General features: G+C 54.7%; 1 protein-coding gene across 1 annotated transcript; it reads right to left on the reverse strand.

Moving 5' to 3' along the window:
- Positions 1 to 14,929: 14,929 nt before the first annotated feature.
- SH2D6 (SH2 domain containing 6) lies at positions 14,930 to 21,719 on the reverse strand. The gene is made up of 15 exons (XM_032880664.1): positions 21,611 to 21,719; positions 21,458 to 21,483; positions 21,078 to 21,112; positions 20,583 to 20,870; positions 19,958 to 20,016; positions 19,058 to 19,124; positions 18,120 to 18,142; positions 17,625 to 17,670; positions 17,146 to 17,224; positions 16,956 to 16,986; positions 16,807 to 16,831; positions 16,308 to 16,366; positions 15,961 to 16,044; positions 15,625 to 15,783; positions 14,930 to 15,063 (listed from the first exon to the last, which is right to left on the reverse strand). Exons 1-15 carry the CDS (start codon positions 21,611 to 21,613, stop codon positions 14,947 to 14,949), a joined length of 1,101 nt encoding a protein of 366 aa, XP_032736555.1. The 5' UTR covers positions 21,614 to 21,719; the 3' UTR covers positions 14,930 to 14,946.
- Positions 21,720 to 21,743: the final 24 nt, after the last annotated feature.

The following is a 21,743-nucleotide window of genomic DNA, read 5'->3' on the forward strand; positions in this document are numbered from 1 at the left end:
CACCATCCTACTGCACCCCAGCCCAGTATGACTCCTTCATTGCCTTGACTTTGAGAAATATATCCCTACCTGGGAGGAGACCATTATGAATACAACCTTGCAGCCTCTGGAGGGGGAGCTACTAGCCTCTGTTGTACACCTGCTGAGGCCTTTTGTGTATTTTATCACATTTATCCTGGCAGATAGATGGGGCAGACACCTGAGATAGGTGGGGACAACTGACATTTATTCGGTGACTTTGTTTTTATTTTATTTTCACAAACGCAAACTCTTTTGAGCCCACGGTAACCCAGTGAAGTGGTCAGAGCCCTACTTGGCAGATGAGAACACAGTGACTCCCTAAACTCACCCAGGTCCTCGTTACTCCAGGTGTAGTCCATCAACAGCACCTGGGAATTGTTAGAAACAGGATGTTGGGCTCACCCCAGGCATCTGCATCTGAACCAGGACCCTGGGGGATTCACGGGCCCATTAACGCTGGTCTGGGGAGTTGCTGGAGGAATCTATATTAGAAAGCAGTATGACAGAATCAAGTTGGCTCCAGTTAGTCATGGCGGACACAAAGGCCAGGTTACCTACAGCTCTTAGAGTTGAGCTCCCCCCACGGGCCTTCCGTGCGGAGGAAGCTGACGGAGCCAGGAACTGGATGGGGAGAAAAGAGAAAGGAAAGTCAAGTCAAGGGGCATTTGTGGAGCTCCAGGAACACATAGCAAGAAGGCCTGGGAGCTGAGGTGTGTTTGGGGAGCCCGCCAGGGAGGCCTACAATCCAGCACACGGAGGCAAGCTAAGTGGAGAAGACGCTGGTCTATCGGCAGTGAAGGAACTTCCTGAGCAGAAGCAGAGGGAAGGCCGGAGGAGGCCAGTAGGCCTGGGTGTGGTGGGTCTTTTAGACAAGGCAAGTGGGCTTGGGTTTGGGTCTTTTAGACAAGGCAAGTGGGCTTGGGTTTGGTTCCTTTGTTTCCTCACCCATCTCCTCTTCTCAGGAGAACGTCTGTGTTTACGCCATTGCAGCTTGTAGAACTGCTCCCCGCCCTTCCCCCACACCCAGGACTGAGTCCCACCAGGCCCCATTCCCTCTTCCTGAGTCTTGATAAAGCTGCCCCTCTTCACCCAGGCAATCAGCCGCTCACTTTGGGAGTGATCTCTAATTCCTCCCCTTCTAACGACCTTCACTTTCAGTTCAGTTTCCTCTGTGTGAATTATCCCTGGTAAGAACGGTTTATCTCACAATGTCTCCCCACCTCTCGTATCCCCACCCCACCCCCACCCCCTCACACGAAGGGATCTCTGGAGGCTTCCTTTGTGGAGTTCCAAGTCCGCAGCCTCGGCTACTGTTCTCAGCTCTCAGTGCCTTCCTCCCACTTGGCCACGTCTCTCTCTTTCCCCAGTGTTCCCCTTGAGACAGCCATCCCCCTCATCCCCCACCTCCCTGCCCTCAGATCCTTCTTGTCCATTCCTGCTTGTCTGCCCCTGACTGGGGAGACCTCAGGTCCTTGTGTCCTCTAGTCAAAGCCTGCTCGTCTTACTCTAACCATAATATGCCTTTGCTTCTCTTTCACTGGGATTAGAACCAAGGATTTGTGGCCCAGATAATAACGATGATCCCTGTGATGCACAAATGCCACAGGAAACAATGGAATGAAAGAGCCATATAGTAACCATGGTGGCCTCTGGTGTCTGGGCAATTGGTAATTTTGTCCTTCCTACTCTGAAAAAATACTTTCCTATTTTCTCCATGTGCTATGCTGTGATTATACAAAGATCATGAACTATTATGTTTTCTAGAGCATGGATTGCAATGAGAAAAAGGCTGAAGGGCAGACTGCTGTTCAGGAAGGTGCTGGTTGGGCAGACCGAGGTGGTTAGTGTTGGGAGGCTGGGAAGGTAGAAAGCATAGTAGTAAATTCGGACCTGGGCTTGAACCCCAGCTTTGCACCTCTTACTGTGACCCTGGGCAAGTTTGTTAACCCTCTGAGTTTCTACAGGTGCTAGTTATTTGGCCTTGGGGAACTAATTTAGCCTCTGTAAGCCTGATGATTCATTCAACAACTTTAATGACTATGGAACTATGTTCCAGAAACGGTTCTGGTTGCTGCAGTCTAGCTGTGCACAATTCACATGCAGTCTCCACGCTCATGGAGTTCCTAGAGGGGTGAGGCAGATAATAAATATCCAAGAAAGATATAGAATCTGATGTTTATATGTGCACACGTATACACAAACGCATATATGAGATCCCAGACTGCGATTAAAGGCTCTGAAGAGAATGTAAAAAGGGGCGTAGAGGCTGGAGTGTGGGAGGCTTTGCCATCTTACATAGGATAGTTCACGGAAGTCCCACTGAGAAGGTGACATCGAAGTGGAGATCAGAAGGAATGAGAGAGCCAGATCTGTGAGGGCCTGGGCGAGAGAATTCCAACCCAAAAGGATGGCAGTGCCAAGGCTTCCGGGCAGGAGTGGGTTGTGGATCTGAGGAACAGCCAGAAGGAAGGCCGGTATGGCAGGAGCCAAGTAGGGGGAGTGACAGGAGATGAAGGCAGGGAGAGGGCAGTGGGCCAGATGTTACGTGAGCCTGGGAGGCGGAGGTCAAGGCTTTGGTGGCTAAGAATAGTGGCAAGAGGGCATGAGGGATGTATCTTGAAGGCAGAGCCAATGGGATTTGCTCATATACTGACTGTGAAGTGTGATAAAAACACATCGGGGAAGAGTCCTCGAACCAGTTTGGGTCTGAGCCCTGGGAGGATGAAGGTGCCATGTAGCTGTTTACTGAGAGTGGGAAGAATCACGTGGCTGCTTCAGCCTATCAGTAACCAACGCCGTGGTGGGACTGGCCCTGTAGTTCTCACAATGATTGCAACACACCCTTCAGCCATAACCATCAGGAAACTTTTTAAAAAAATAAAGGTTTATTACTTCAGGACCTGGAAATTACATAGTATGCTTGGGGCCACAGAGTGAGGTCACAGGGAAAGAGAGAGAGAGAGAAAGAGAGAGAGAATACACAGGCAGGCCTGGGGTGAAGGGTGGAGGCCTAGGGTTTCATAGACTCACTCTGTGTTGGAGAATTTAAAACATAAGAGGGGGAATTTAAAGCACAGGAAGAGAAAAGGCAAGGGGCCCAAATGACCAATTATCAAAATTCACCAAATTCTGTAAAAACAAAGGAGCCTCAGTCCAGGGAGTGGCCTGGCTCTTGGTCTAGTCCTGTGGCTGGTAATGTGGAGTGGATGCCTCTTGGAAGTGAGACCTTGATGATCCAAGCCAAAGTCAGGCACTTGTCTTACAAAAAAGAGAAAAATCAACGGCCAGAGTTTCTGCTTCAGGAAGGCTGTGGAAGGAGCAGGTTGGGGCACAAAATAAAGGTTTGATTTTGGATAGTGTGTTGGCAATGGCTATTAGATGTCTAGGTCAAGGCATTAAGTAGACCGTTGGGTCCTCAAGCCTGGAGCTCAGGGGACAGGCTAGGGCCAGAGATATAAACATAGTTGCTGTCAGCATAGGGAGATGGACCCATTTCGTGACTCTGGATGAGGTCATCTAGTGTGAGCAAGGACAGAGGAAAAAGAATGACCTAGTCCTGGGGCCCTCCAATGTTAGATGTCAAGAAGATGAAGAGGAACCAGAAAAATATATGGAGAAGGAGGGGCCGCTGAAATAAAGAGAACCAGAAAAGAGTGGAAGCCCAGAAGCCCGGGGAAGCCTCTGGGAAGCCCAACCAGAGACTGGGTGAGATTGTGTTCACTAACCATGAACCCTTGTGTTGTTGCTAGTATTATTGAGGACTAAGTTCAGGCTCCATGTGGGCGATGCCAGTAGTCCTTTATCTGGAGGAATCCTATTGCAGCTGTGTTAAAGAAAGGCCACTCTTTTCAATGGTCAATGGTTCAACAAACCAATTCCACCCAACTGAATGCAATAGTCATCCCACACTCCAAATTAAGTTTACCCTGACCTCACACAGCCACCTATGATGGAAATCCAGAGGGAACAAGGCAGTGGTGGGGGCTGCGTGGGGGTGGGGAGCAAGGCTTGGGAGGATGTCACATCTGGAATCCTTGGGAAGCAGGTGGGGCCCGAGATCCCACAACGGAGCTTTGGTCTCTGGGGAGCCTGGTGAGAGGTGAGGTCCTGGGTGCAGAGGAGGTGCCCAGTCCTTCAGAATGGAGACAGCCTGAGCAGAATAAAAAAGCAGGTAGAGAGGCCAGTTCTTGGAACAGATGAGTCCTTTGGTGAGTACCTTGATTTTCTGGTGTCTGGTGGAGCCTCCAGCTTCCTTCTCTGTGACCTCTGACCTGCCCCTCCTTAGATTTGCCATTCTCTCACCCTTCTCCATACTCAGGTGTCCCGCTCTCTGACTGCAGTCCCCAACTGCCACCTGTTCTGTCCCTCCAGCAGCACAGCCTCCGATCCTCTCAGGTCAGCACCCTCTTGGTCACAGGCTTCCCTACAGGCCCTCCCCCCCTGGGCCCCCTCACCCACCAGCATCCTCACTCCCACCACAGAACGTAGTCTGAATTCACACGACAGCCCTGACAGATACTTTGTGTTCTCTGAAATGAATAAAGCCTCCCTCTTGTTCCTGCTGCATCGCTGAACAGGCACAGCTCATACTTTTTTGAAGCCACTGTCCCCTGTCATGACCTTGTTTTCTCAGAGCCTAATCACCCTGGGCACATTATAACCTTCAGAGAGACAGGCTTTTTTTTTTTTTTTTAAGACTTTATTTATTTATTTGACAGAGAGAGACACAGCAAGAGAAAGAACACAAGCAGGGGGAGTGGGAAAGGGAGAAGCAGGCTTCCCACAGAGCAGGGAGTCTCATGCAGGGCTCGATCCCAGGACCCTGGGATCAGGACCTGAGCCGAAGGCAGACACATAACCGACTGAGCCACCCAGGCACCCCAGACAGGCTTTACTGAAGCAAGCCTGGACATATCAGATGGAACTGGATGGTGAAGCGGGGCTCACCCCAGAGAAACCCCAAGGATCACAGAGGTGGGGGTGGGGAGGAATTGGGAGGAGGAAGGGATTACAAAAGAGGTCACCCCCTCAGCTAGATGACTGCTCATTTTGCTTTTCACAGAGGGGAAAATCTCTTTTTGTCACCCAGCTGTCATTTGCAACAATCTATATAGTTCATGGGCAAGGAACAGAATGTTTCACATAAGATGATTCCACCCCTGAGGAGCAAACCCATGGCCTTGGCCTCCTGAGCAGGGCCATTAACTAACTGGGCCAACTACACAAGGAAAGAACTCCCAAGGCACAGGCCTGTGGGTCAGTGAGTTTGGTGGTCAGGCATGTGTGTGTGTCCAGGTAGCAAACCTCAGGGTCTTGGAGGCCCCCAGAAGAAACAGCACTCCCTGTGCCGGTCTCACAGGACCTCGCTGACATCCGTTTCCCACTGCTGAGAGGCTGTACAGGGCCCAGCTCAGAGTCCAGCTCGGAGGGGGCGAGAGAAGAGGAATCCTTGACCCTGCTCTTGCAATGTCTGGAGTCGAGTTGTAGCAAATAGATAATGAAGAACTCGAGGTGGTTTAGAAGACGAGGGGAAGATACCAGGGAAGGCGGTGGTGGTGTGGGGACACCGGGGTGCCTCAGCGTGAAGTGTGAGACCTCGTTGCTCTTTAAACTCCTCCCTGTCTAAGGAATGAGGCCAAAGCCATCTGTCCTTCGCTCCTGCCTTGGGCATCTAGCGAAGTAACAGGTGGAGGGCAGTGACGGGGAGAGAACCGGAACGTGGGCCTGCTGGGGGAAGCTAATCTCTGGTCACTTCCTGTCCGTTCTCAGGGAGCGTTCAAAGCAGGGGAGTTTACCCTTCCTCATCCCGAGCAGAAAAGAGAAGCAAGATGTGACCTTGCTATGTCAGCTCTGATAATCACAAACCCCGTGGCTAATCTAGCCTGTCTGGAAAGATACACAAGAAACCGATAACAGTGGTTTTGTCCGGGGCGGAGAACAGGGCAGCGGAGAGTGAAAGGTATGGGAGGGAAGAGGTCTCTCTCTGTGGTAGACTCTCTTACACCTTTTTACTTTAATAGCATGTGATTGGAATATCTGATACGAAAACCAGTGTAATTCCAACTGAAAAGCTGTTTTAGGAATTGGTTTGAGGTCAGGACAGAGTCGGGAGCTGCCTGTGCACGGTGTGTTCTCCCTCAGATGCCCCTTCTCTGACCATGCGTGCTCCGTGAAGGGTGAGGAGCGGCCACCGAAGGGCTTGCAGTGTCCAGCAGGCCGGGCCTGGCGTGGCCCCTGCAGCCGGTGTGTTGTCTCGGAGTGCTTCTAATGAGATGGGCGTCCCTGCCTTCCTCTTAGCCTCTGGCTCCTGCAGGCCGGTGAGCCTGAGTCAGGGAGGGCGGGTGCCGCTAGCACGGACTGTACCCTCCAGCGCCGGGCATTGTGTGCTCACCTGCCCGCAAGCCAGGCCAGCCTGAGCTCACCGGGCTCCCAAGTTGCATCAGCAGCAAGCAGCCCTGGGAGGGTGGGCAAGGGTCATGAAGACATGCATGTGGCCACCCAGAGAGGTCCAGGCATGGCCGAGGGCAAAGGGCAGGCCCGAATGGAATGGGGCAGATGACGAGGAAGGCCTCCTTCAACCCTGGCCTGGAGAGGGAGGCCAGCAGCGGCCATGACTGCCGGTCCCAAGCCAGAACTGCAGAGGCCGGTCCTGAAGTCTGCTCCGTCCCCAGGCGGTGACCCCAGCCCAGCTGGTGGCGGCCTGAGGTTGTCGTGACCCATGAGCCTTTGTCTGAGGGAGCAAGTGACACATAGGAGCTGTGGCTTCTGGGCTCCGAGTACCCTGCCTGCCTCCCGTCTCTGTGCTCCCAGAATGTCTCTAGGCCTTTCCAGACGGGCTTGGCTCCCAGCGCAGCTCTACCCCAGATCCACAACTGGTCCTGCCAGCCTCCTCCACCTGGCCCCCAGGGTCCTCAAGAAAAGTTCTTCTGCCTCAGCGGGGTCCCAGTAGCAAGCAAGTCTGTGGGAGGCTGCTTCCTGCTCAGGGCCATGCCTGATGGACAGGCCCATGGGCATGACTCCTGATTCTGCTCCTTGACCTCTCTGCCGGAGCTGCCCTACATCATGGCATCGGCCCTTGGAGGACATCAAATGTGACACCCATCATCCACATGATGATATTACACCTCATGTCATTATCACTGAGCTCTTAGCGAATGCCATACGAATGCCCATCTTGAGCTGATGGTGCCTCGGGAGGGTAAGAGGGCCTTAGCATCCCTACCTTAGGCCTGGACATGGACAGAGTGAAAACAGGTAGAGGTAAGTCTACCCTCAAACGGGACAAGAGGGTCTGACATCCTGGAAGAGGAATCGGGCCAGCCTGGAGAGAGCCTGAGAGCAAACGTGTGCCCAGGCCCTCCCTGAACAGGTGCCCTGGAAGCAGAACTCTGGGTGCCCACGTTGTTCACAGGCTGCGGGTGCAGGACAGCTGGGCTGACTCAGAAATGCCCAGTGCTACCACAGCTCCCAGCAGCACCTGTTCCCAGAGCCTTCCCTTAGAGGGCCCTGCTCTGCTTCCAGAAGGAATGGAGCTAGAGACCCAGGAGGGCCAAGGCAGAAGGGAAGGAATGGGTACATTTTCTGGAGTGCAGAGGGGGCGCAGAAGCTCCCGGCACCGGAGCCCAGCTGAGCTCACCCACCTCTGGCCTTGCATCAGCTGCAGAGCTGGCTGGGAATTAGGCAGGAGGTTCCCTGGAGGGGAGCCTGGCCTTGCTTCTGCTCTCAGGCAGAGGCTGGCCCGGAGGAACAGGCAAGCCTGGGGCTCCCTGGGCTCTCCATTTCCAGGTCAGCCAGCTGCCCCAACTCCCAGCTTCCCAAGCAGCAGAAGGCCTGTGTGCTCAAGGACAGGCACAGCTGAGGACCTTGTGAGGCCACCCCGGCTGGCCAAGGTCTCCTTGCTGGAAGCCTTCCTAAAGCTGGTGGCGTCTCCCAGGTAGATTCGGGGACTCTGGAGCTGGCTCCTCTCTGGCCCCTGACATCACCACTTTAAAAATGACCCTCTAACAACAGCAGCAGGTGCTAGAGTTATGGGCAGGATGTGGATCATGGAGATTTCCAGTGTGGCCTTTATCTCACACTTATTATTCACCTCAGGGTTGAATGCGACAGGAGGTTCACGGAGGGATTCCTGTTCTGTTGTTCTCCCCAGTGTTTGGGGTTTGTGGACTCCACGGGAACTGCTGGGCACCTGCTTTATCCCTGGATCCTTCTGGGGTCTACAGTACATGTGTGGCGGGGAGAGGAGTCTGTTCTAAGTGCAATGCCAGCTTCCCTTCAACTCCCCTCTTTCTGGAGCTTCTCAAAAGGGCATGCGGAGTTTCCGGGCACTCTGGGGGGCACCCATCAGCCCTCCTCACTTTCTAACCAGTGCTCTCTCTTGCCAGCCTCCTCCTGCTTCAAGCCCATCAGGGCCACTGAGATATATCCTGAGAGCTGAGCTGAGGGCAACAGGCAAAGGAAAGGAGAGCTGGAGGGCCAGAGCAGAGAGGGCATGCTGGGGGGCAGGGACACAAGGGCTCACGGGAGCCTGGGTCATCCCTAATCTAGCACTTCTGGCCTCTCCTGGACTCAATTTCCAAGTCTCCCTCACTTCCTCTCCATCTGCAGACCTTACCCCCAGCTGAGGCATTGCTAGAGAAAAAATGTACATTCCACTCCCAGCCATAGACTTCTCTCCCTTCCCTGGGCTTTCATCTCCTCATCCGTAACATGAGGAGACAGGACAAGATGGCTCAGGTGCTGTAGGAGTCCATGATGGTATTCTTTTGCTAGAACTTTCTCTTTCGATGCAGACTCTGTCTTGGTGTTTGTTCTTAGGTTTGCTCCTGGTATCTGACCCTCCGCCCTTCCGGGGTTTTATGGAGGCTGGGCTAATCCACTCATGATGTCAGGACAAACATTAGGCTATTCCAAACCTATACTTGCCTTTTATAAGCTGTATCCCCTGGGTTTTCGATTAATCCAAAGTGCACTGTGAAGGGGGCGTTTCTCTGCAAGGAGCACAGAAGACCAGCTCAGCCGAGAGGGCAAACATTATGGTGCTGAGCAGGGAGGGCTGGAGGGGATGAGGGGAGAAGTAGAGAGTCTAGGGGGAAGCAGGCCAGGCTATGAGCGGCACAGTCCCAAGCAGCCAGCAATGAGCCCCGGGCCTGAAGATCTTGGGATATCAGGTTGGAAAGGCCCTTGGAGGTTACCTAAGCCGAGCACCCTGCCCCTCCTATTCCATTTTAAAGATGAGGCCCAGCAAAATAACATGGCCTAAAAGAAAGTATGATTTGATACCAAAAAAAGAGCACAAACTTGATTTCCCTCTAAAAGATGGTCCTTTAAATGGAATAATTTTGCTTCAGGAAGCGCTCACTCTGCAGGTTGTGTTTTTCTCCTTTTTTTGTCACCAACTGGTGATGTCATCACCATGGTCCATGGGTGTTCTGAGGACCAGATTTGGAAACCACTGTCCTGAAGTCCTTCTCTTCCCAACACCCCTCTCTCTCCTCAACCAGATTTGCAAAGCAAACAAAGGGGACATGTGGGTCAATTGAGATCAAAACCACTTTTTTTTTTAAAGATTTTATTTATTGATTTGACAGACAGATATCACAAATGGGCAGAGAGGCAGGCAGAGAGAGAGGAAGGGAAGCAGGCTCCCTGATGAGCAGAGAGCCCGATGTGGGGCTCGATCCCAGGACCCTGGGATCATGACCTGAGCTGAAGGCAGAGGCTTTAACCCACTGAGCCACCCAGGCTCCCCCAAAACCACTTTTAAAACAACCTCAGTATCCCCATAAATGGTCACGGCAGCCATAAAAGAAGCAGGAACCTGTCGCTCGTGTAGGGTGCAGGCAGAAACTCTGCCTCAGGGCTCTGGGCCAGGGCTAGGACTCAACTCCATGCCAAGCAGACTGTGGTAGGTAGGTAGATAGGTAGGTAGGTAGCTGGCTGGCTCCTCTCCTATCTTTGGCACATGAGGAGGATTCTGGGAGTATTGATTCTGGAAGGACCATGAGTGTGTTCCCCCTCCTGGGGGAGAACTGTTTTTCACGTCCTCTGATTTGCGGGTCCTTAGAGATTGGGAGTGAAGGTGGGGAGGAGGAGACCTCCAGTAGGTGTGGAGGGGGAACAGGATGCTAGTTTGGTGCATGGCACATAATATGCACTCAGTAAACAGTTGTGAGTGATGTGTGGGCTGTGAGTTTATGGCCGACCTAGAACCAGTCAGACAAGTCTAAACTCTGGTTCTACCACTAAAGGCTCTGTGCTTCAGAAAAACCCCCAATACTCCCAGACTTCAAGCACACAAGCGCCTGTGGCAGGCAGGGGTCTTCTTGACAAATATCAGATGCCATACTCCCACTAGCTTAAACCAAAAAGGAAATTTCTAGCTCACCTAGCTGGGAGGGGCTCTACAACTAAAGCTGCGACATTGGGGCCGGACCCAGTGTCTCCAAGAGTCTTGCTCCTTGTTTTTGCCTGATTTTGCAGTTAGGCTCTGTCCCCATGGTAGGGAAGGTGGCCATTTGCAGCCCAAATTCAGGCTTGGAGAGATGGCTTCTTTCTCTGAACATCAATATATCCATCTCAGAGAAGGCTTTGATTGGGCCTGTCTTGGCCCTAGTCAGACCTAGGTCACAGGCGGGTCCTATGGTTGGGGGAGTGGATGACATCACCAGAAGGAGGGGGATAGGAATGCCAGGTGGGCAGACAAAACAATCATCACAGTACCTGCAATTCGTAAAGGCTGAGCACGCACGCGTGTGTGTATGTGTGTAGGGGGCTGTTAGGAAAGCCCAAGTCAGAAAGAGCCCCCGAAAAGTATACAGGTGGGACCAGAACCAAGTTTGGTCTATTCACAGGATTATCATTAGGTACCAATCATTTGGTTCCACTATATGTCAGACTCCACATTAGGCTAAGTATATGTTACATAAATCATTTCTCATTCTCACAGTAACCCTAAGAAATAGATACTACTAGCCCCATTTAAAAAATAAAGAGAGGTTGCCAGAGGTGAGGTGGGTGGGAGGGGAAGGGAACTGGGTGACAGGCACTAAGCAGGGCACTTGATGTAATGAGCACTGGGTGTTCTATGCAACTGATGAATCACTAAATTCTACTCCCGAAACTAATAATACACTACATGTTAGCTAAATTGAATTTAAATAGAGATTAAAAAAAAAAAAGTAAAGAGACCGACTTTAAGGACACACAGGCAGTGAGTAACTGAGATGGATTTAAACGTGGGTCCTTCAGACTCCAGATCCCATATTTTTTGCCGAAGGTCAAGCAACTGCTTTTAGAAACCAAAGCCGAAAGCTTGCTGAACGGTTGCAGGGAGCACACCATGAGCCCCGGCAGGTGTGGTCTTGCCAGGGACTTTCACGAACTTCCTGGCTGCGTACTTCCTCCGCTCCCCATCCTACAGGCTTTTCCTGGCAAATGGAGACAGGCAAACCACTGGTGGTAATACAGGGGCTTCTTCACCAAATAGCATTTCTCCCAGACTTGATCTCCCAATTGCTGACCCTGCCTGGAATTTTCTAGAGTCTGGCCTTTTAGGTGAGAGGAAGTGGGGCTGGGGTGTTTGAAGGGACACTAACATGGCAAAAAAAAAAAAAAAAAAAAGGATGTCATCTCTCATCTAAATCACAGAAATATCCACAGCCCCTATTGTTCTCTCTGTCCCTGTGCTGCCTCTTCAACCCATTCAGCACATCACAGCTAGAGAGACCCTCCTCAAGTACTATTTCTCCTGCATCCCACCCTCCCCTGAACCTCAATGGCTCCCCTTTGCCCACACTCATTATGGAGGCTTCCCAGGCTTCTCAAGACCTAGCCCCCCTCCCAAGTTCTCCAGCTTTCTCTTCTACCACTGCCCCTCACACTTAATGCAAAAGATTTGCAACAATAAGATAGCAAGGAACCACATGTGGCTATTTAAATTTAAAGTAATTAAAATTAATTCAATTAGGGATGCCTGGATGGCTCAGTGGTTAAAGCCTCTGCCTTTGGCTCGGGTCATAATCTCAGGGTCCTGGGATTGAGGCCCACGTCAGGCTCTCTGCTCAGCAGGGAGCCTGCTCCCCCGCCCCTCCCGCCTGCCTGTCTGCCTACTTGTGATCTCGCTCTCTGTCAAATAAATAAATAAAATCTTTAAAAAAATTAATTCAATTATAGTTAAAAATTCAGTTCCTCAGTCACACTAGTCACACCTCAAGTGCTCAGTAACCTCTGTGCTAGTGGCTACTCTACTGGACAATGCAGATATAGAATGTTCCTATCATCACAGAAAGTTCTATTGAACTTTTACTAAGGAAGCTCTGATCAAGGAATGTTAATAACTTTAGAAGAATCCAGGTCGGATCTGACCTATTCAGTGACGTTTTTTTCTTTCTTTCTTGTCTTTTTTTAATTCAATGACTCTTTCAACAAATATTTGGCACCTATTGTATTCCAGCTCCTGAATAGACAATAGTGGGCAGTGGTAGCTTGGTCCTTTCCTAGGAGTAAAAAGGCAATTGCTAGAAGGTGTCCTAAGTGCCTGAGCCCAGGTTTGGGGATCTGGGAAGGCTTCCTGGAACAGGGGACATCCAAGTGCAACCTGTAGGCTGAGGAGGGTACTAGCTAAACTGAGTGGCTCTTGAAACCAAGCTCTTTTGGGCCCCAGTAGGCCTTATCACAGGCTGTTCCCACTGCCTGGACTGTTCCTCCACTCTTTTTCCCTAAGGAGAGAAGGGTTGAGGCTAGTTCCTTAAAGTTAGTCCTCCAGCTGGGACCAAGCAGAGAGTGTCAGGCCGCTGGCTCAAGAGCTCTGTGCTGTGGCCTCTGCTCCCCTCACAGGCCAGCTGGCTTTGGGGCTAGGCAAATTTACCACTAGGAAAAGCAGGCCCTGAGTAGAGGGCTCCTCAAGGGAAGTGAAAGCTGAAAATCTGGTGGGAGATGGGAGAGTCTGATTGTACCCTGAGGCCAACACAAGGTTGGGTATGCCACCTTCTCCAGTCCCTAAGTTCCCACCTGAATCAGACTGGGGAAAGTGTAGAGGAGACAGGCCACACTCCCACATAGGGCCTAGAAGGAGCCGGGACTGGCTAACAGAGCCGAGGGAGGCTGTCCTGAGGTCTCCTAACCACCTGCTTCTGCGAGAGTCCCCAGCTGCTAATCCCCTTCCCACATCACAGGCCGAGCCCACCCTCACCTGCCCTGTGCCACCTGCCTCATGCTGCTCCCCTTCCCGGTGGCCTGGCCAGAAGGTACATCCCTGCTGGGACTTGAAATCATTGACCCGAATTCCCGCGAGTGCTTATCTGGAAGACAGACGCTAGCTAGGGCGCTGTCCATCAGGCCCTGCACTGTCCAGAGCACGCCTCACCTAAGCCTCCTCCCCCTAGGATAATTGCGTGGGGACCTCTATCTCCACCTCCATCACAGAAATAAAGGAAAGGGTGATCTGTCAGAGCCGGGAGCGCGGGGGCCAAACGCCAACGCCCCACCACCCAGCCTGGCCCCGTATCGCACTTGCATCTCCCAGTGCCCGCCGAGACTCTCGCCCATCTCCCCGCGCTCCAGCCCGGGCCTCCGCACGATCCGATGCGGAGCCGCCCGGCCGGCCAGCGCCCGGCGTCCGTTGGGAGGCGGGGCCGGGGGCCCAGCTGGGGATAGGGGGTCGCGCCCCCCGGTGCCAGCCCGAGCGCCAGGCGGCCGCAGAGCCGTCCTTTGTTTGGCGGCGCTCGCGGCTTCTGCGCAGTCACGGTCACATGGCGCTTCCGGCACGGGGTGTTCTGGGCGCCGGGCCAGGGCTCGGGACGCCCCCGCCCCCGCGCGCGCCGCCCCGCCCGCCGGCCGGCCGGCCGCGGATCTCTGACCAACCCCCAACCCCCGCCCAGGCTCCCGGAGCGGGAGCTATACCTTCCCGGGCGCGTCCCGCAGGCAGATCTGCTCCCGGGCCGCTGGTCTTCTCTAAGCCCCACCCTTGGGCCTTCCATAGCTTTTGGTCTTCGGACTGGCATGTCCAATACCCAGTTGCTTCCTGGGGTCCGCCTGTCTCCCCTACTCTAGACAACACCAAGTGAGCAAACTCGGGCTCATTCCTCCGTGGGGCAACACCCTATGGCAGATAGGTGGGGGACAAATACTTAAGGCCGTTCTCGTCATAAATGGGGAGGCAGACAGCACCAAGCCTTTCCCACCCTTACCCCATTCTGAGCCCCGAAAACACAATCAAGCAAAAACAAGCCACCCTCCACGGGACGTCTAAGGGTAAAAAACCCAATCAGGTACAGAAATGGGGCTGACCCTTCCTGCCCTGGCCACCGCTGCTCCACCACGCTCAGACCTGGTCTGCACCCTGGGACACTTAAGGACCTTGGAGCCTCATGGAGGCCACCTCTGCCTCACTCAGCAGATTCCAGATTCATTCAACAAATATTTATTGAAAGCAGACTATGTACAGTGCAACCAAGCTGCCAGCCCTGTGTTAAGCCCCTAAGAGAATGTGAAAGGATTCCCTTTGTGTCCAAGCAGTGCCCGGGGCAGGCCTCCCGAGGCTCAGCTTCCTGGAGGAGGCCTTTATCCAGAGCAGCTGGGAGGCCCTTGGGAACAGTGCAGACCCAGCCATGCCTGGGGCCTGGGAGAGGGGGGCTCTGCCTTCCCTCTGGGAGAGGGAAGACCCTTGCTTCCCAGCCTTGGATGTGCAGCAGGGAGGGGCACCTCCAAGCTCCAGGTGAAGCTGGCGTGGGGTCTCAGGGGTTCTTTCTGCTTCTGGGCAACCTTTCTGAAAGCCTTTCGGCCAGGTCTGCAGGGACTGCAGCAAGAGAAGGGGAGGACCTGGAGGGGTGGAGACGGGGGAGAGGCGAGAGGGACACAGCAAGGTGGCCAGGGCAAAGAGCAAACTGTGGGGCCAGAGGCAGGTGTGTACAATCTGCGCTGTGGTCAGGGCTTGGTCGGGAAGAGCAGGCAGGTGAGCTGACAGCGGTGGCTGTATCTGTCCACAAGGGGCAGGGGGTGCTGTATGTAGTGCTGGACCATGGCGGCCACGGACGGAAACAGCTAGACAGGACGCAGGGCATCAGTGAGTCCTCCGAGCCTCATGCTGGGGAAGGGGCCTGTTGACGTTTTTCTAAATCCTTTCCTTTGAGTTTGCCCCATGAAGTTCCACTGCCCTTTCGTGCCCCTTTCCAGGCCTCATGGAATTTTTTCGCCACAGCACCCACGGGCATGCTGTTAGCCAGGCCAGGTAGAAATAACTCTGGGGCCCTTCCTCTGCCCAGGCCTTCTATCATGGAAACCTCAGCAAGTGCCGGGCACAAAGTCCAATCCTTGGCATGGACGGAGTCTGGACAACCTGGGTCCCACTCTCCTCCTGGCTGGGGTCGTGGCAGGCACAAAACCCCCCTACCCCCACCTGGCGCCCTGGACAGACTGAGCCCTGCAGGAGGGGGTGTCTCCCTCAGAGGAAGGCAGACCTCTGAGAAGGACTTCAAGTCCCTGGCCTCTGTCATGTCCACCCAGTCCAGAAAAATGGCAAAATGTGTGTTTTCCCCTGGGCAAATGCACCTGGCTCTGCTGTGCCCTCTTGCCTGCTAGTTCCCATCCTCCTCCAGCACCCACCTCCTCGTGGTTCCTGCCCTGCCGGCCCAGGGCATAATGCCTCCCACTGTCCAGCTGCCGGATGGGAATATTGAAGACCCGGCCATGGAGAAGCACTGCCAGGGTGAGGGGCTGGGAGCTGTGAGGCTCTGAACTGGGGCGCACAGTGTAGGCGCCATCCTGTGGAGGAGACCCCGTCTGTCAACCCCATCTCTCAACTAGCCTACCTGCAGCCTTGGCCCACAGATGGTCAGCAACCCACCTCCCACCCATCCTCCCACCTCCAGTTGCTCAGCCAGCCACAGCCCATGAGCAGAAGGGTTTCCGCAAAGGCCCAGGAAGGCTGCAGTTGCCCACCTTTTGGAATCGGAGCAGGGCACTCTCAACAGCATGGCGGTCACAGTTTTCTGAGTACCAGGGCTGACCCAGCAGGCTGCCGTCCTGTACGTACACATACAGCCACTCAGAGACGTGCCAGGGCACTGGAGAGAGGCTGGGGCACAGAGAACCCCGGGCTGTGGTTCTTTGTGTTCACATCTGCCTTCCCCAGACTGAGTCTGTGCCAGTAGAACAAAGATGTGTCCGTGCCTGCTGCCCAGCATAGGGCTACATGCCCGCGTTCAATGTGTTCCTTGCAATAGCAGCCACCAGCCCAAGGCGGGTCCCCGTCGCCTCCTCCCAGCCCTCTCCCAGCCCCACCTCACCTCAGCAGCTGAGGTGCTCCAGGTAGGTGCTCTAGAGGAAAGAGAAGATCTCCTTCCTGCTGGGAGAAGCAGATTACAGAGTTGAGGCTGGGAGGGGATTAAACAAAGAAGGCTTTGGGTCTGGCTGCAGAGGTGGGGGAGGTTAGAGGGCTATGCACATAGGCCTGAAGCCCAAAACTGGACACTCAGTGCTTCATCCCTCCTCTCCAGGCCTTGGGCTCTGGTAGGACCTATCAGCTAGGCCATATTGACCTTCAAATGAGGGGTGATCTTGAGGTACAGGCTGGGAGTTTCCCGCTTTGTTGAAGACCCTAGAAATTACCCAATAGGATCCCCTTAGGCCTGCTCTCACCTGAAGTCAGAGCTGCAAGGATTCCCACAGCAAAGTGGGGCATGAGAGGTGGGCAGAGGGCTGGGGAGCAGACTTGTGGCTGCAGGCCTGTGGCTAGGGTGGGTGGCAGGACTGCGGGGGGTTCACACTGAAGATGCCCGTACTCACCTTTAGAGGTGGCATTCGCTGCTCCCTGGGACACAGAAAGGCTGCTCAGAAGAGACTCAATCCTGTAACCCTACCCCCTAGGCCCGAAGTCCCTCCCTGAGCCTCCCCCCAACCCCAGGTCACAGGTCCCCTGGCTAATAGCCTCTTACATTCCGAGCTTCCTGGGGACCTACAGCGGGCCTGCAGGGGACAAGGTGAGGAAGAAAGCTCAGGTTTTACTTCCTTTAAGAGAAAGAGCCCAGGGAGCCCAGAGATCGCAGGGTCAGAGATGGGGAAGCCAGAGTTGGCCATTTTGTGCACACACACACACACACACACACACACACAGTGGGCACTCACCTGGGCATCATTGATATCCTTGGCAGAGAGATTGGGGACATCAGGACTTGGGAGCTCAGAGTCCTAGTCAAGGCTGGGACTGAAATAGGGAGGGCAGGCTGGGCTGAGCTGGGCACCAGGCAGGGGTACCTACGCTGATCAGGGAGGGGAGCAGATACCTGCAGGACCTGCTGCCTCTCAGCAGCCTGGGCTCTCTGGGAGTCCTTCCAACCAGAGGGAGGGCTGTCCTGACACAAGAGCTGGGAAGCCCCATGCAGCCCTTGAGTAAGTCCCCCCCGCTATGCAGTGGGGGGTCAATCTGGACCAAAGGCTGAAGCATGGGTGTCCCTGTGGGTGTCTGAAGGCAAATGTGTATTGGTGGAACGGTGAGGGAAGACAGAAGAACATGGAGCCAGAATGTGTCCTGTTTTGAGCAGCCGAGGGCCCCAGGGCAGGAGGGACCTGGGACAGAGGGAGGGGTTCACCTGGACTGGGCTCACATATCACATAGATGTTATTTTCAGGTTTCTTTGGAAGGTCTGGAACCTAAGGGTTTGACCAGCAAATGGGAGAGAGGGTGAATCCATCACTGGGGGCGGGGGGGTGCTACTTTGGGTATCTCCCTCCCCCCTCACAAGGTGGTGACTTTCTGAGAGCTAGCTAGAATGATTTCAGTCGCTCCTTTGCCTGGGGGAGGAGCACCCATGAGCACCTTCCCCTTCAGAGGTACCTGTAGACTCCAGCTCTCCTAAATGTGGGCATCCAGGAAGAGTGGCCTCTGGGAGGCCTCTGGGGGAGGCCTTCCCCAGTAGCTCTGGGTGGCACGGAGAGCTGGCTTACATCCTGACAGGGGCCCATGGCAAACAGGGAGCCACTCTGCTCTGAGCCTTTTTCTTCAGTTTGAGGGATATTTCCTGGCCCTTCCAGGCCTGCTACCCCAGCCCTGCCAACTTCCTAGCCAGAACCCTGTGAGGGGTGGGCAGGGGGCCACTCACCTCTCTGGCTGGTGTAACCAGCTCTGGAAGGAAAAGGAGAAACCAGCAGTCAGAAACACAGGGAGAAAGGAATTCAGGGAAACTTAAGCTGGGAGAGTGGAGTGTTCTCAGACCTTATCTGAGGGCACCCGCAGAGCCAGCTTTGAAGCCCCAGGAGATAGCCACCTGAGCTCCAATCAATCACCCCGCTTCATAACCCTGGGGCTGCTGCCCAACTTAACCTCTCAAATGATTTGCCAGGCTTGCTCCAAATGACTTCGGGATGTTCCAAAAATCAAAATCACCCCCAAGCTCATGAAGGCTTACCAACCACTGAGCTTAGAAAACCCGAACATGCCTCAGGTTAGCTGTTTGCCCTGAGGCAGGAGGAGACTGCCTCTCTTGAGTGAGCCATTTTCAGACAAAAACACAGGGCTGAGGTCCCTCACTACCCCGACATCCCAGAGGTTCTGTGTTCACAGGCCTCGGGGCACTTAGCATGGGCAGTCTCTGGAGTGATAGCAATTATGACAAGGATAGAATCAGAGACTGGCAGCCAAAGGGCCCCTTTGATGGGGGATGACACCCAGATGTGTTTCAACAATGCAGGTCCTCTGGTCAGGTGAGGCTGCCCTTCAGAACTCCTCAGCCCAGAGCGTCCCTTGCCTGGCCCGGACACCACAGCAGATGCACGACCGGACTTGGGAGTCAGGGACTCTGATGCTTTGTGATCTCAGGCAAAGCATTTCTGGGCTCCAGCTCTCAGTCTCCCCCTGAACTGCCTGCCTTAGCAGGGATGGGCAATCAGCAGGTAAAAAAAAACGAGGACCCCCGGTGCTTGCAGGGGGTGACCTGCAAAGTGACCAGGCAAAGCTTGAAACTAAGTCACGGGAGATCGGGTCTACCCTCAGGGGTAGGCAACCGGTGGGCCTCTGAAAAAGACAGGACATCCTCATTACCTTGCTTCCTGAGGGGGAAGGGCTGTCCCTGCTTCCTAGCCTCCTTCAGGTTCAGTATCGCCTTCAGCTGTGGGCACAAAGGGGCGGGGAGGGGGACTAGGGTTAGGGGGGAGGAGGAGGGGAACTGAGTCAGGGGGAGGGCAAGGATGGCGGGGTGGGAATGGGCCTTGAAACCACAACAGCACAAGAACTCATGTGCAGAGGTGACTCTTTGCCTCGGTCCTGTGGCTCTTGCTTTGTTGTGAATCTCTCCCTGTTTTTCTTTTTATTCCAGTAAAATCTATGATGAAAGCGGTAACTTGTGAGACCATAAGCTTCTCTCAGCCCAGCGGGCAGTGATGGCAGCAAAATGAAGGATTTCTTCACTGTCTAGGCAGGGGGGGCGGTCCGCAGGCTCTAGGGACTGGGGAGGAGAAGCCAAGCCAGCCCTGCCTCTGGGCTCCAGCTCCAGAGGAAGGGTGAGTCTGGGGGATGAGGACAGCCAGGGGTGCAGCGCTGGGGAGGGCCGGGTGGGGCAGGTGGGAGCAGCTAGGCTAATAGGATTCCTCTTCTGACACATCTAATTTTTCAGGGACCTCCTTTTTTTTTTTTTTTTTAAAGATTATTTATCTATGTATTTGACAGAGAGAGGGAACACAAGCGGGGGGAGTGGGAGAGGGAGAAACAGGTTCCCCACCGAGCAGGGAGCCCGATGCGGGCCTTGATTCCAGGACCCTGGGATCATGACCTGAGCTGAAGGCAAGACCCTTAACGCCGAGCCATCCAGGCACCCTCTGGGACCTCTTGATGCAAATATGGGGGAATCTTGCAAATGAGATGCCTCTTAGATTTACTCCCTGGGAAATGGTAGCCGGGTGGGGTGGGTGGGGAAGGAGGGGCTTAGGGGAGGGTACTGTTCACCGTTGTGGCCTGGGGCTGCGATGGTGGTGACTTGGATGCGCCCACGGGGCCAGGGTGATCTGGAAAAGGCCCCAGGCATCGTGGGTCGGTGGGTTCCTTCCACATAGGTTTCCAGTTTTCCTCCCACCCCCCACCTAGCCTCTGTTTCCTCCCGCTCTCCCCCTCACTGGCTTCCCCACAGCCCCGTCTCCATGGCAACTGGAGGAGGCCAGCTTTCCTGCCCCCACCTGGCCTAGTGGAGGAGCTCTGGGGGTGGGAGGCCAGCAGCAGCCAGGCTCTCCTGGCACCCCTACCCTTGCTCTGAGAAGTGAGGGATCTCAGAGGAGGCCCCAGGGACCTTGTCGGGCCTCCTGCTTTCCCACTGTTGCCTTGGTTACAGTGCCCCTCCAGCCTCCTCTCCCCTTCCCACTCTTCCTCCTGCCTTTCTCCCTCCTCCCTCCGCCTTTCCTTCATCCTTCCCTCTCTCTGCCCAGCCCAGAAGCTTCCGCAGCTGCCGGCTGAGGCCTCCCCTTGCCGCCCCAGCACAGACAAAGGGAGAAGAGGCAAGGTCTGTGCCCTCCTTCCTCATGGGGACCTCTGTCCTGCCTGACCACCCAACTCCCTGCCTCAAATGCCCAGCTCTTACCCAAGTATATAGAGTCCTCCTCGGTGTCAGGAAGGTGGGCTGGGGCGAGACTAAACGGCAGAGCCTCACAGGGGGGCATCTCGTATTCATCTTCATCTTCTTCCTCCTCCCCCTGGGCTTTCCAGAAGGGACAGAAGAGGGGCAGTACCAGTGGTAGGCACTGTGGCCCACCTCCCTCCACCCCAGGCTCAGCAGCTGCACTTACCTTAAATCTGCTGCTCCCCGGGGTGGGCCAAGGAGATGGGCTGGGGGCATCTTTGTTCCAGGCTGGGGAATCTGGACAGGGGACTGAGGAGACTGGCCTCACCTTCCAGCACCCCCCACCCCACAGTGACTTCCTCTCTTTCCCCCATATAATAAACCATCCGCGTTTTTACAGTGGGCCTTTCAGGCTGCTTCACTTTACTCAGAGGAGCTATTCATGACCAGTGTCCAACACGGCTGCAGGGCCAGTGAGGTTGGCGTTTTGAAACCAAGGGGGCTACCGTCACTTACCTACATATCTAGGGGGTGGAATGGGTGGCTCCAACCTGCAATCAGACTCTAGTCAACTCTGCCCGAGGGGCCGGACCCTGCACCGCTCCCAGGACATTCACAGCCACGGCTATGTGAGTGGCGCCCCCTGGAGTTGTGCGCCAATAGCCTGGGACCGGAGCAGCAGGAAGAACAGTCTGGGGCAGAGCTGGTGCCTGGTGGGTGCACAGCCGGATGAGCGGGTGCCCCAGTGAAGCCAGTGGGGCGGGAGCCTAGTGCTCACAGTGGCATGGAGGTGGGTGGATGGTCTCCCTGGGCAAGTAGGGCTGTGCCCAGGAAAAGCGGCAGCGAGGAAGAGACAAGAGAGGAGGCGGAGGAAAGAGAGGAGCCCGAGTACTCACTGGAGCTTGCTTCCCCTGAGCTTGTCCTGGAAAGAATCAGGGAGGGGGCATAAGTCAGTGCAGCCGGGATGCCTCTCCCTAGCAAGCATCCTGGGTCGTCAGGGGTGGCGGGTACATCTGTGCACCTGCTGCTGCCCCAGAACCAACTCTCACCATGGCTGGGCTGAAGGAGCTCTGATCCCTGGGAGCCCAGGCTCTACCACAAATGGCCTGGGGACAGAGGTCCTATTATTCTCATCATTTGCATCTCACAAGCACCAGGAAGGTGGGTCTGCTGTGGCCTCTA

Source organism: Lontra canadensis, unplaced genomic scaffold (assembly GCF_010015895.1).
Source record: "Lontra canadensis isolate GAN:19392208 unplaced genomic scaffold, GSC_riverotter_1.0 scaffold71, whole genome shotgun sequence".
Classification (NCBI taxonomy): Eukaryota; Metazoa; Chordata; class Mammalia; order Carnivora; family Mustelidae; genus Lontra; species Lontra canadensis.

Coding starts and splice junctions, on each gene's coding strand:
- SH2D6 (XM_032880664.1), bottom strand. Junction 16,367..16,806: donor AGCGAATGCCACCTCTAAAG/GTGAGTACGGGC, acceptor TGCTTCTCCCAG/CAGGAAGGAGATCTTCTCTT. Junction 15,784..15,960: donor CCCTGCTCCGATTCCAAAAG/GTGGGCAACTGC, acceptor TCTCCTCCACAG/GATGGCGCCTACACTGTGCG.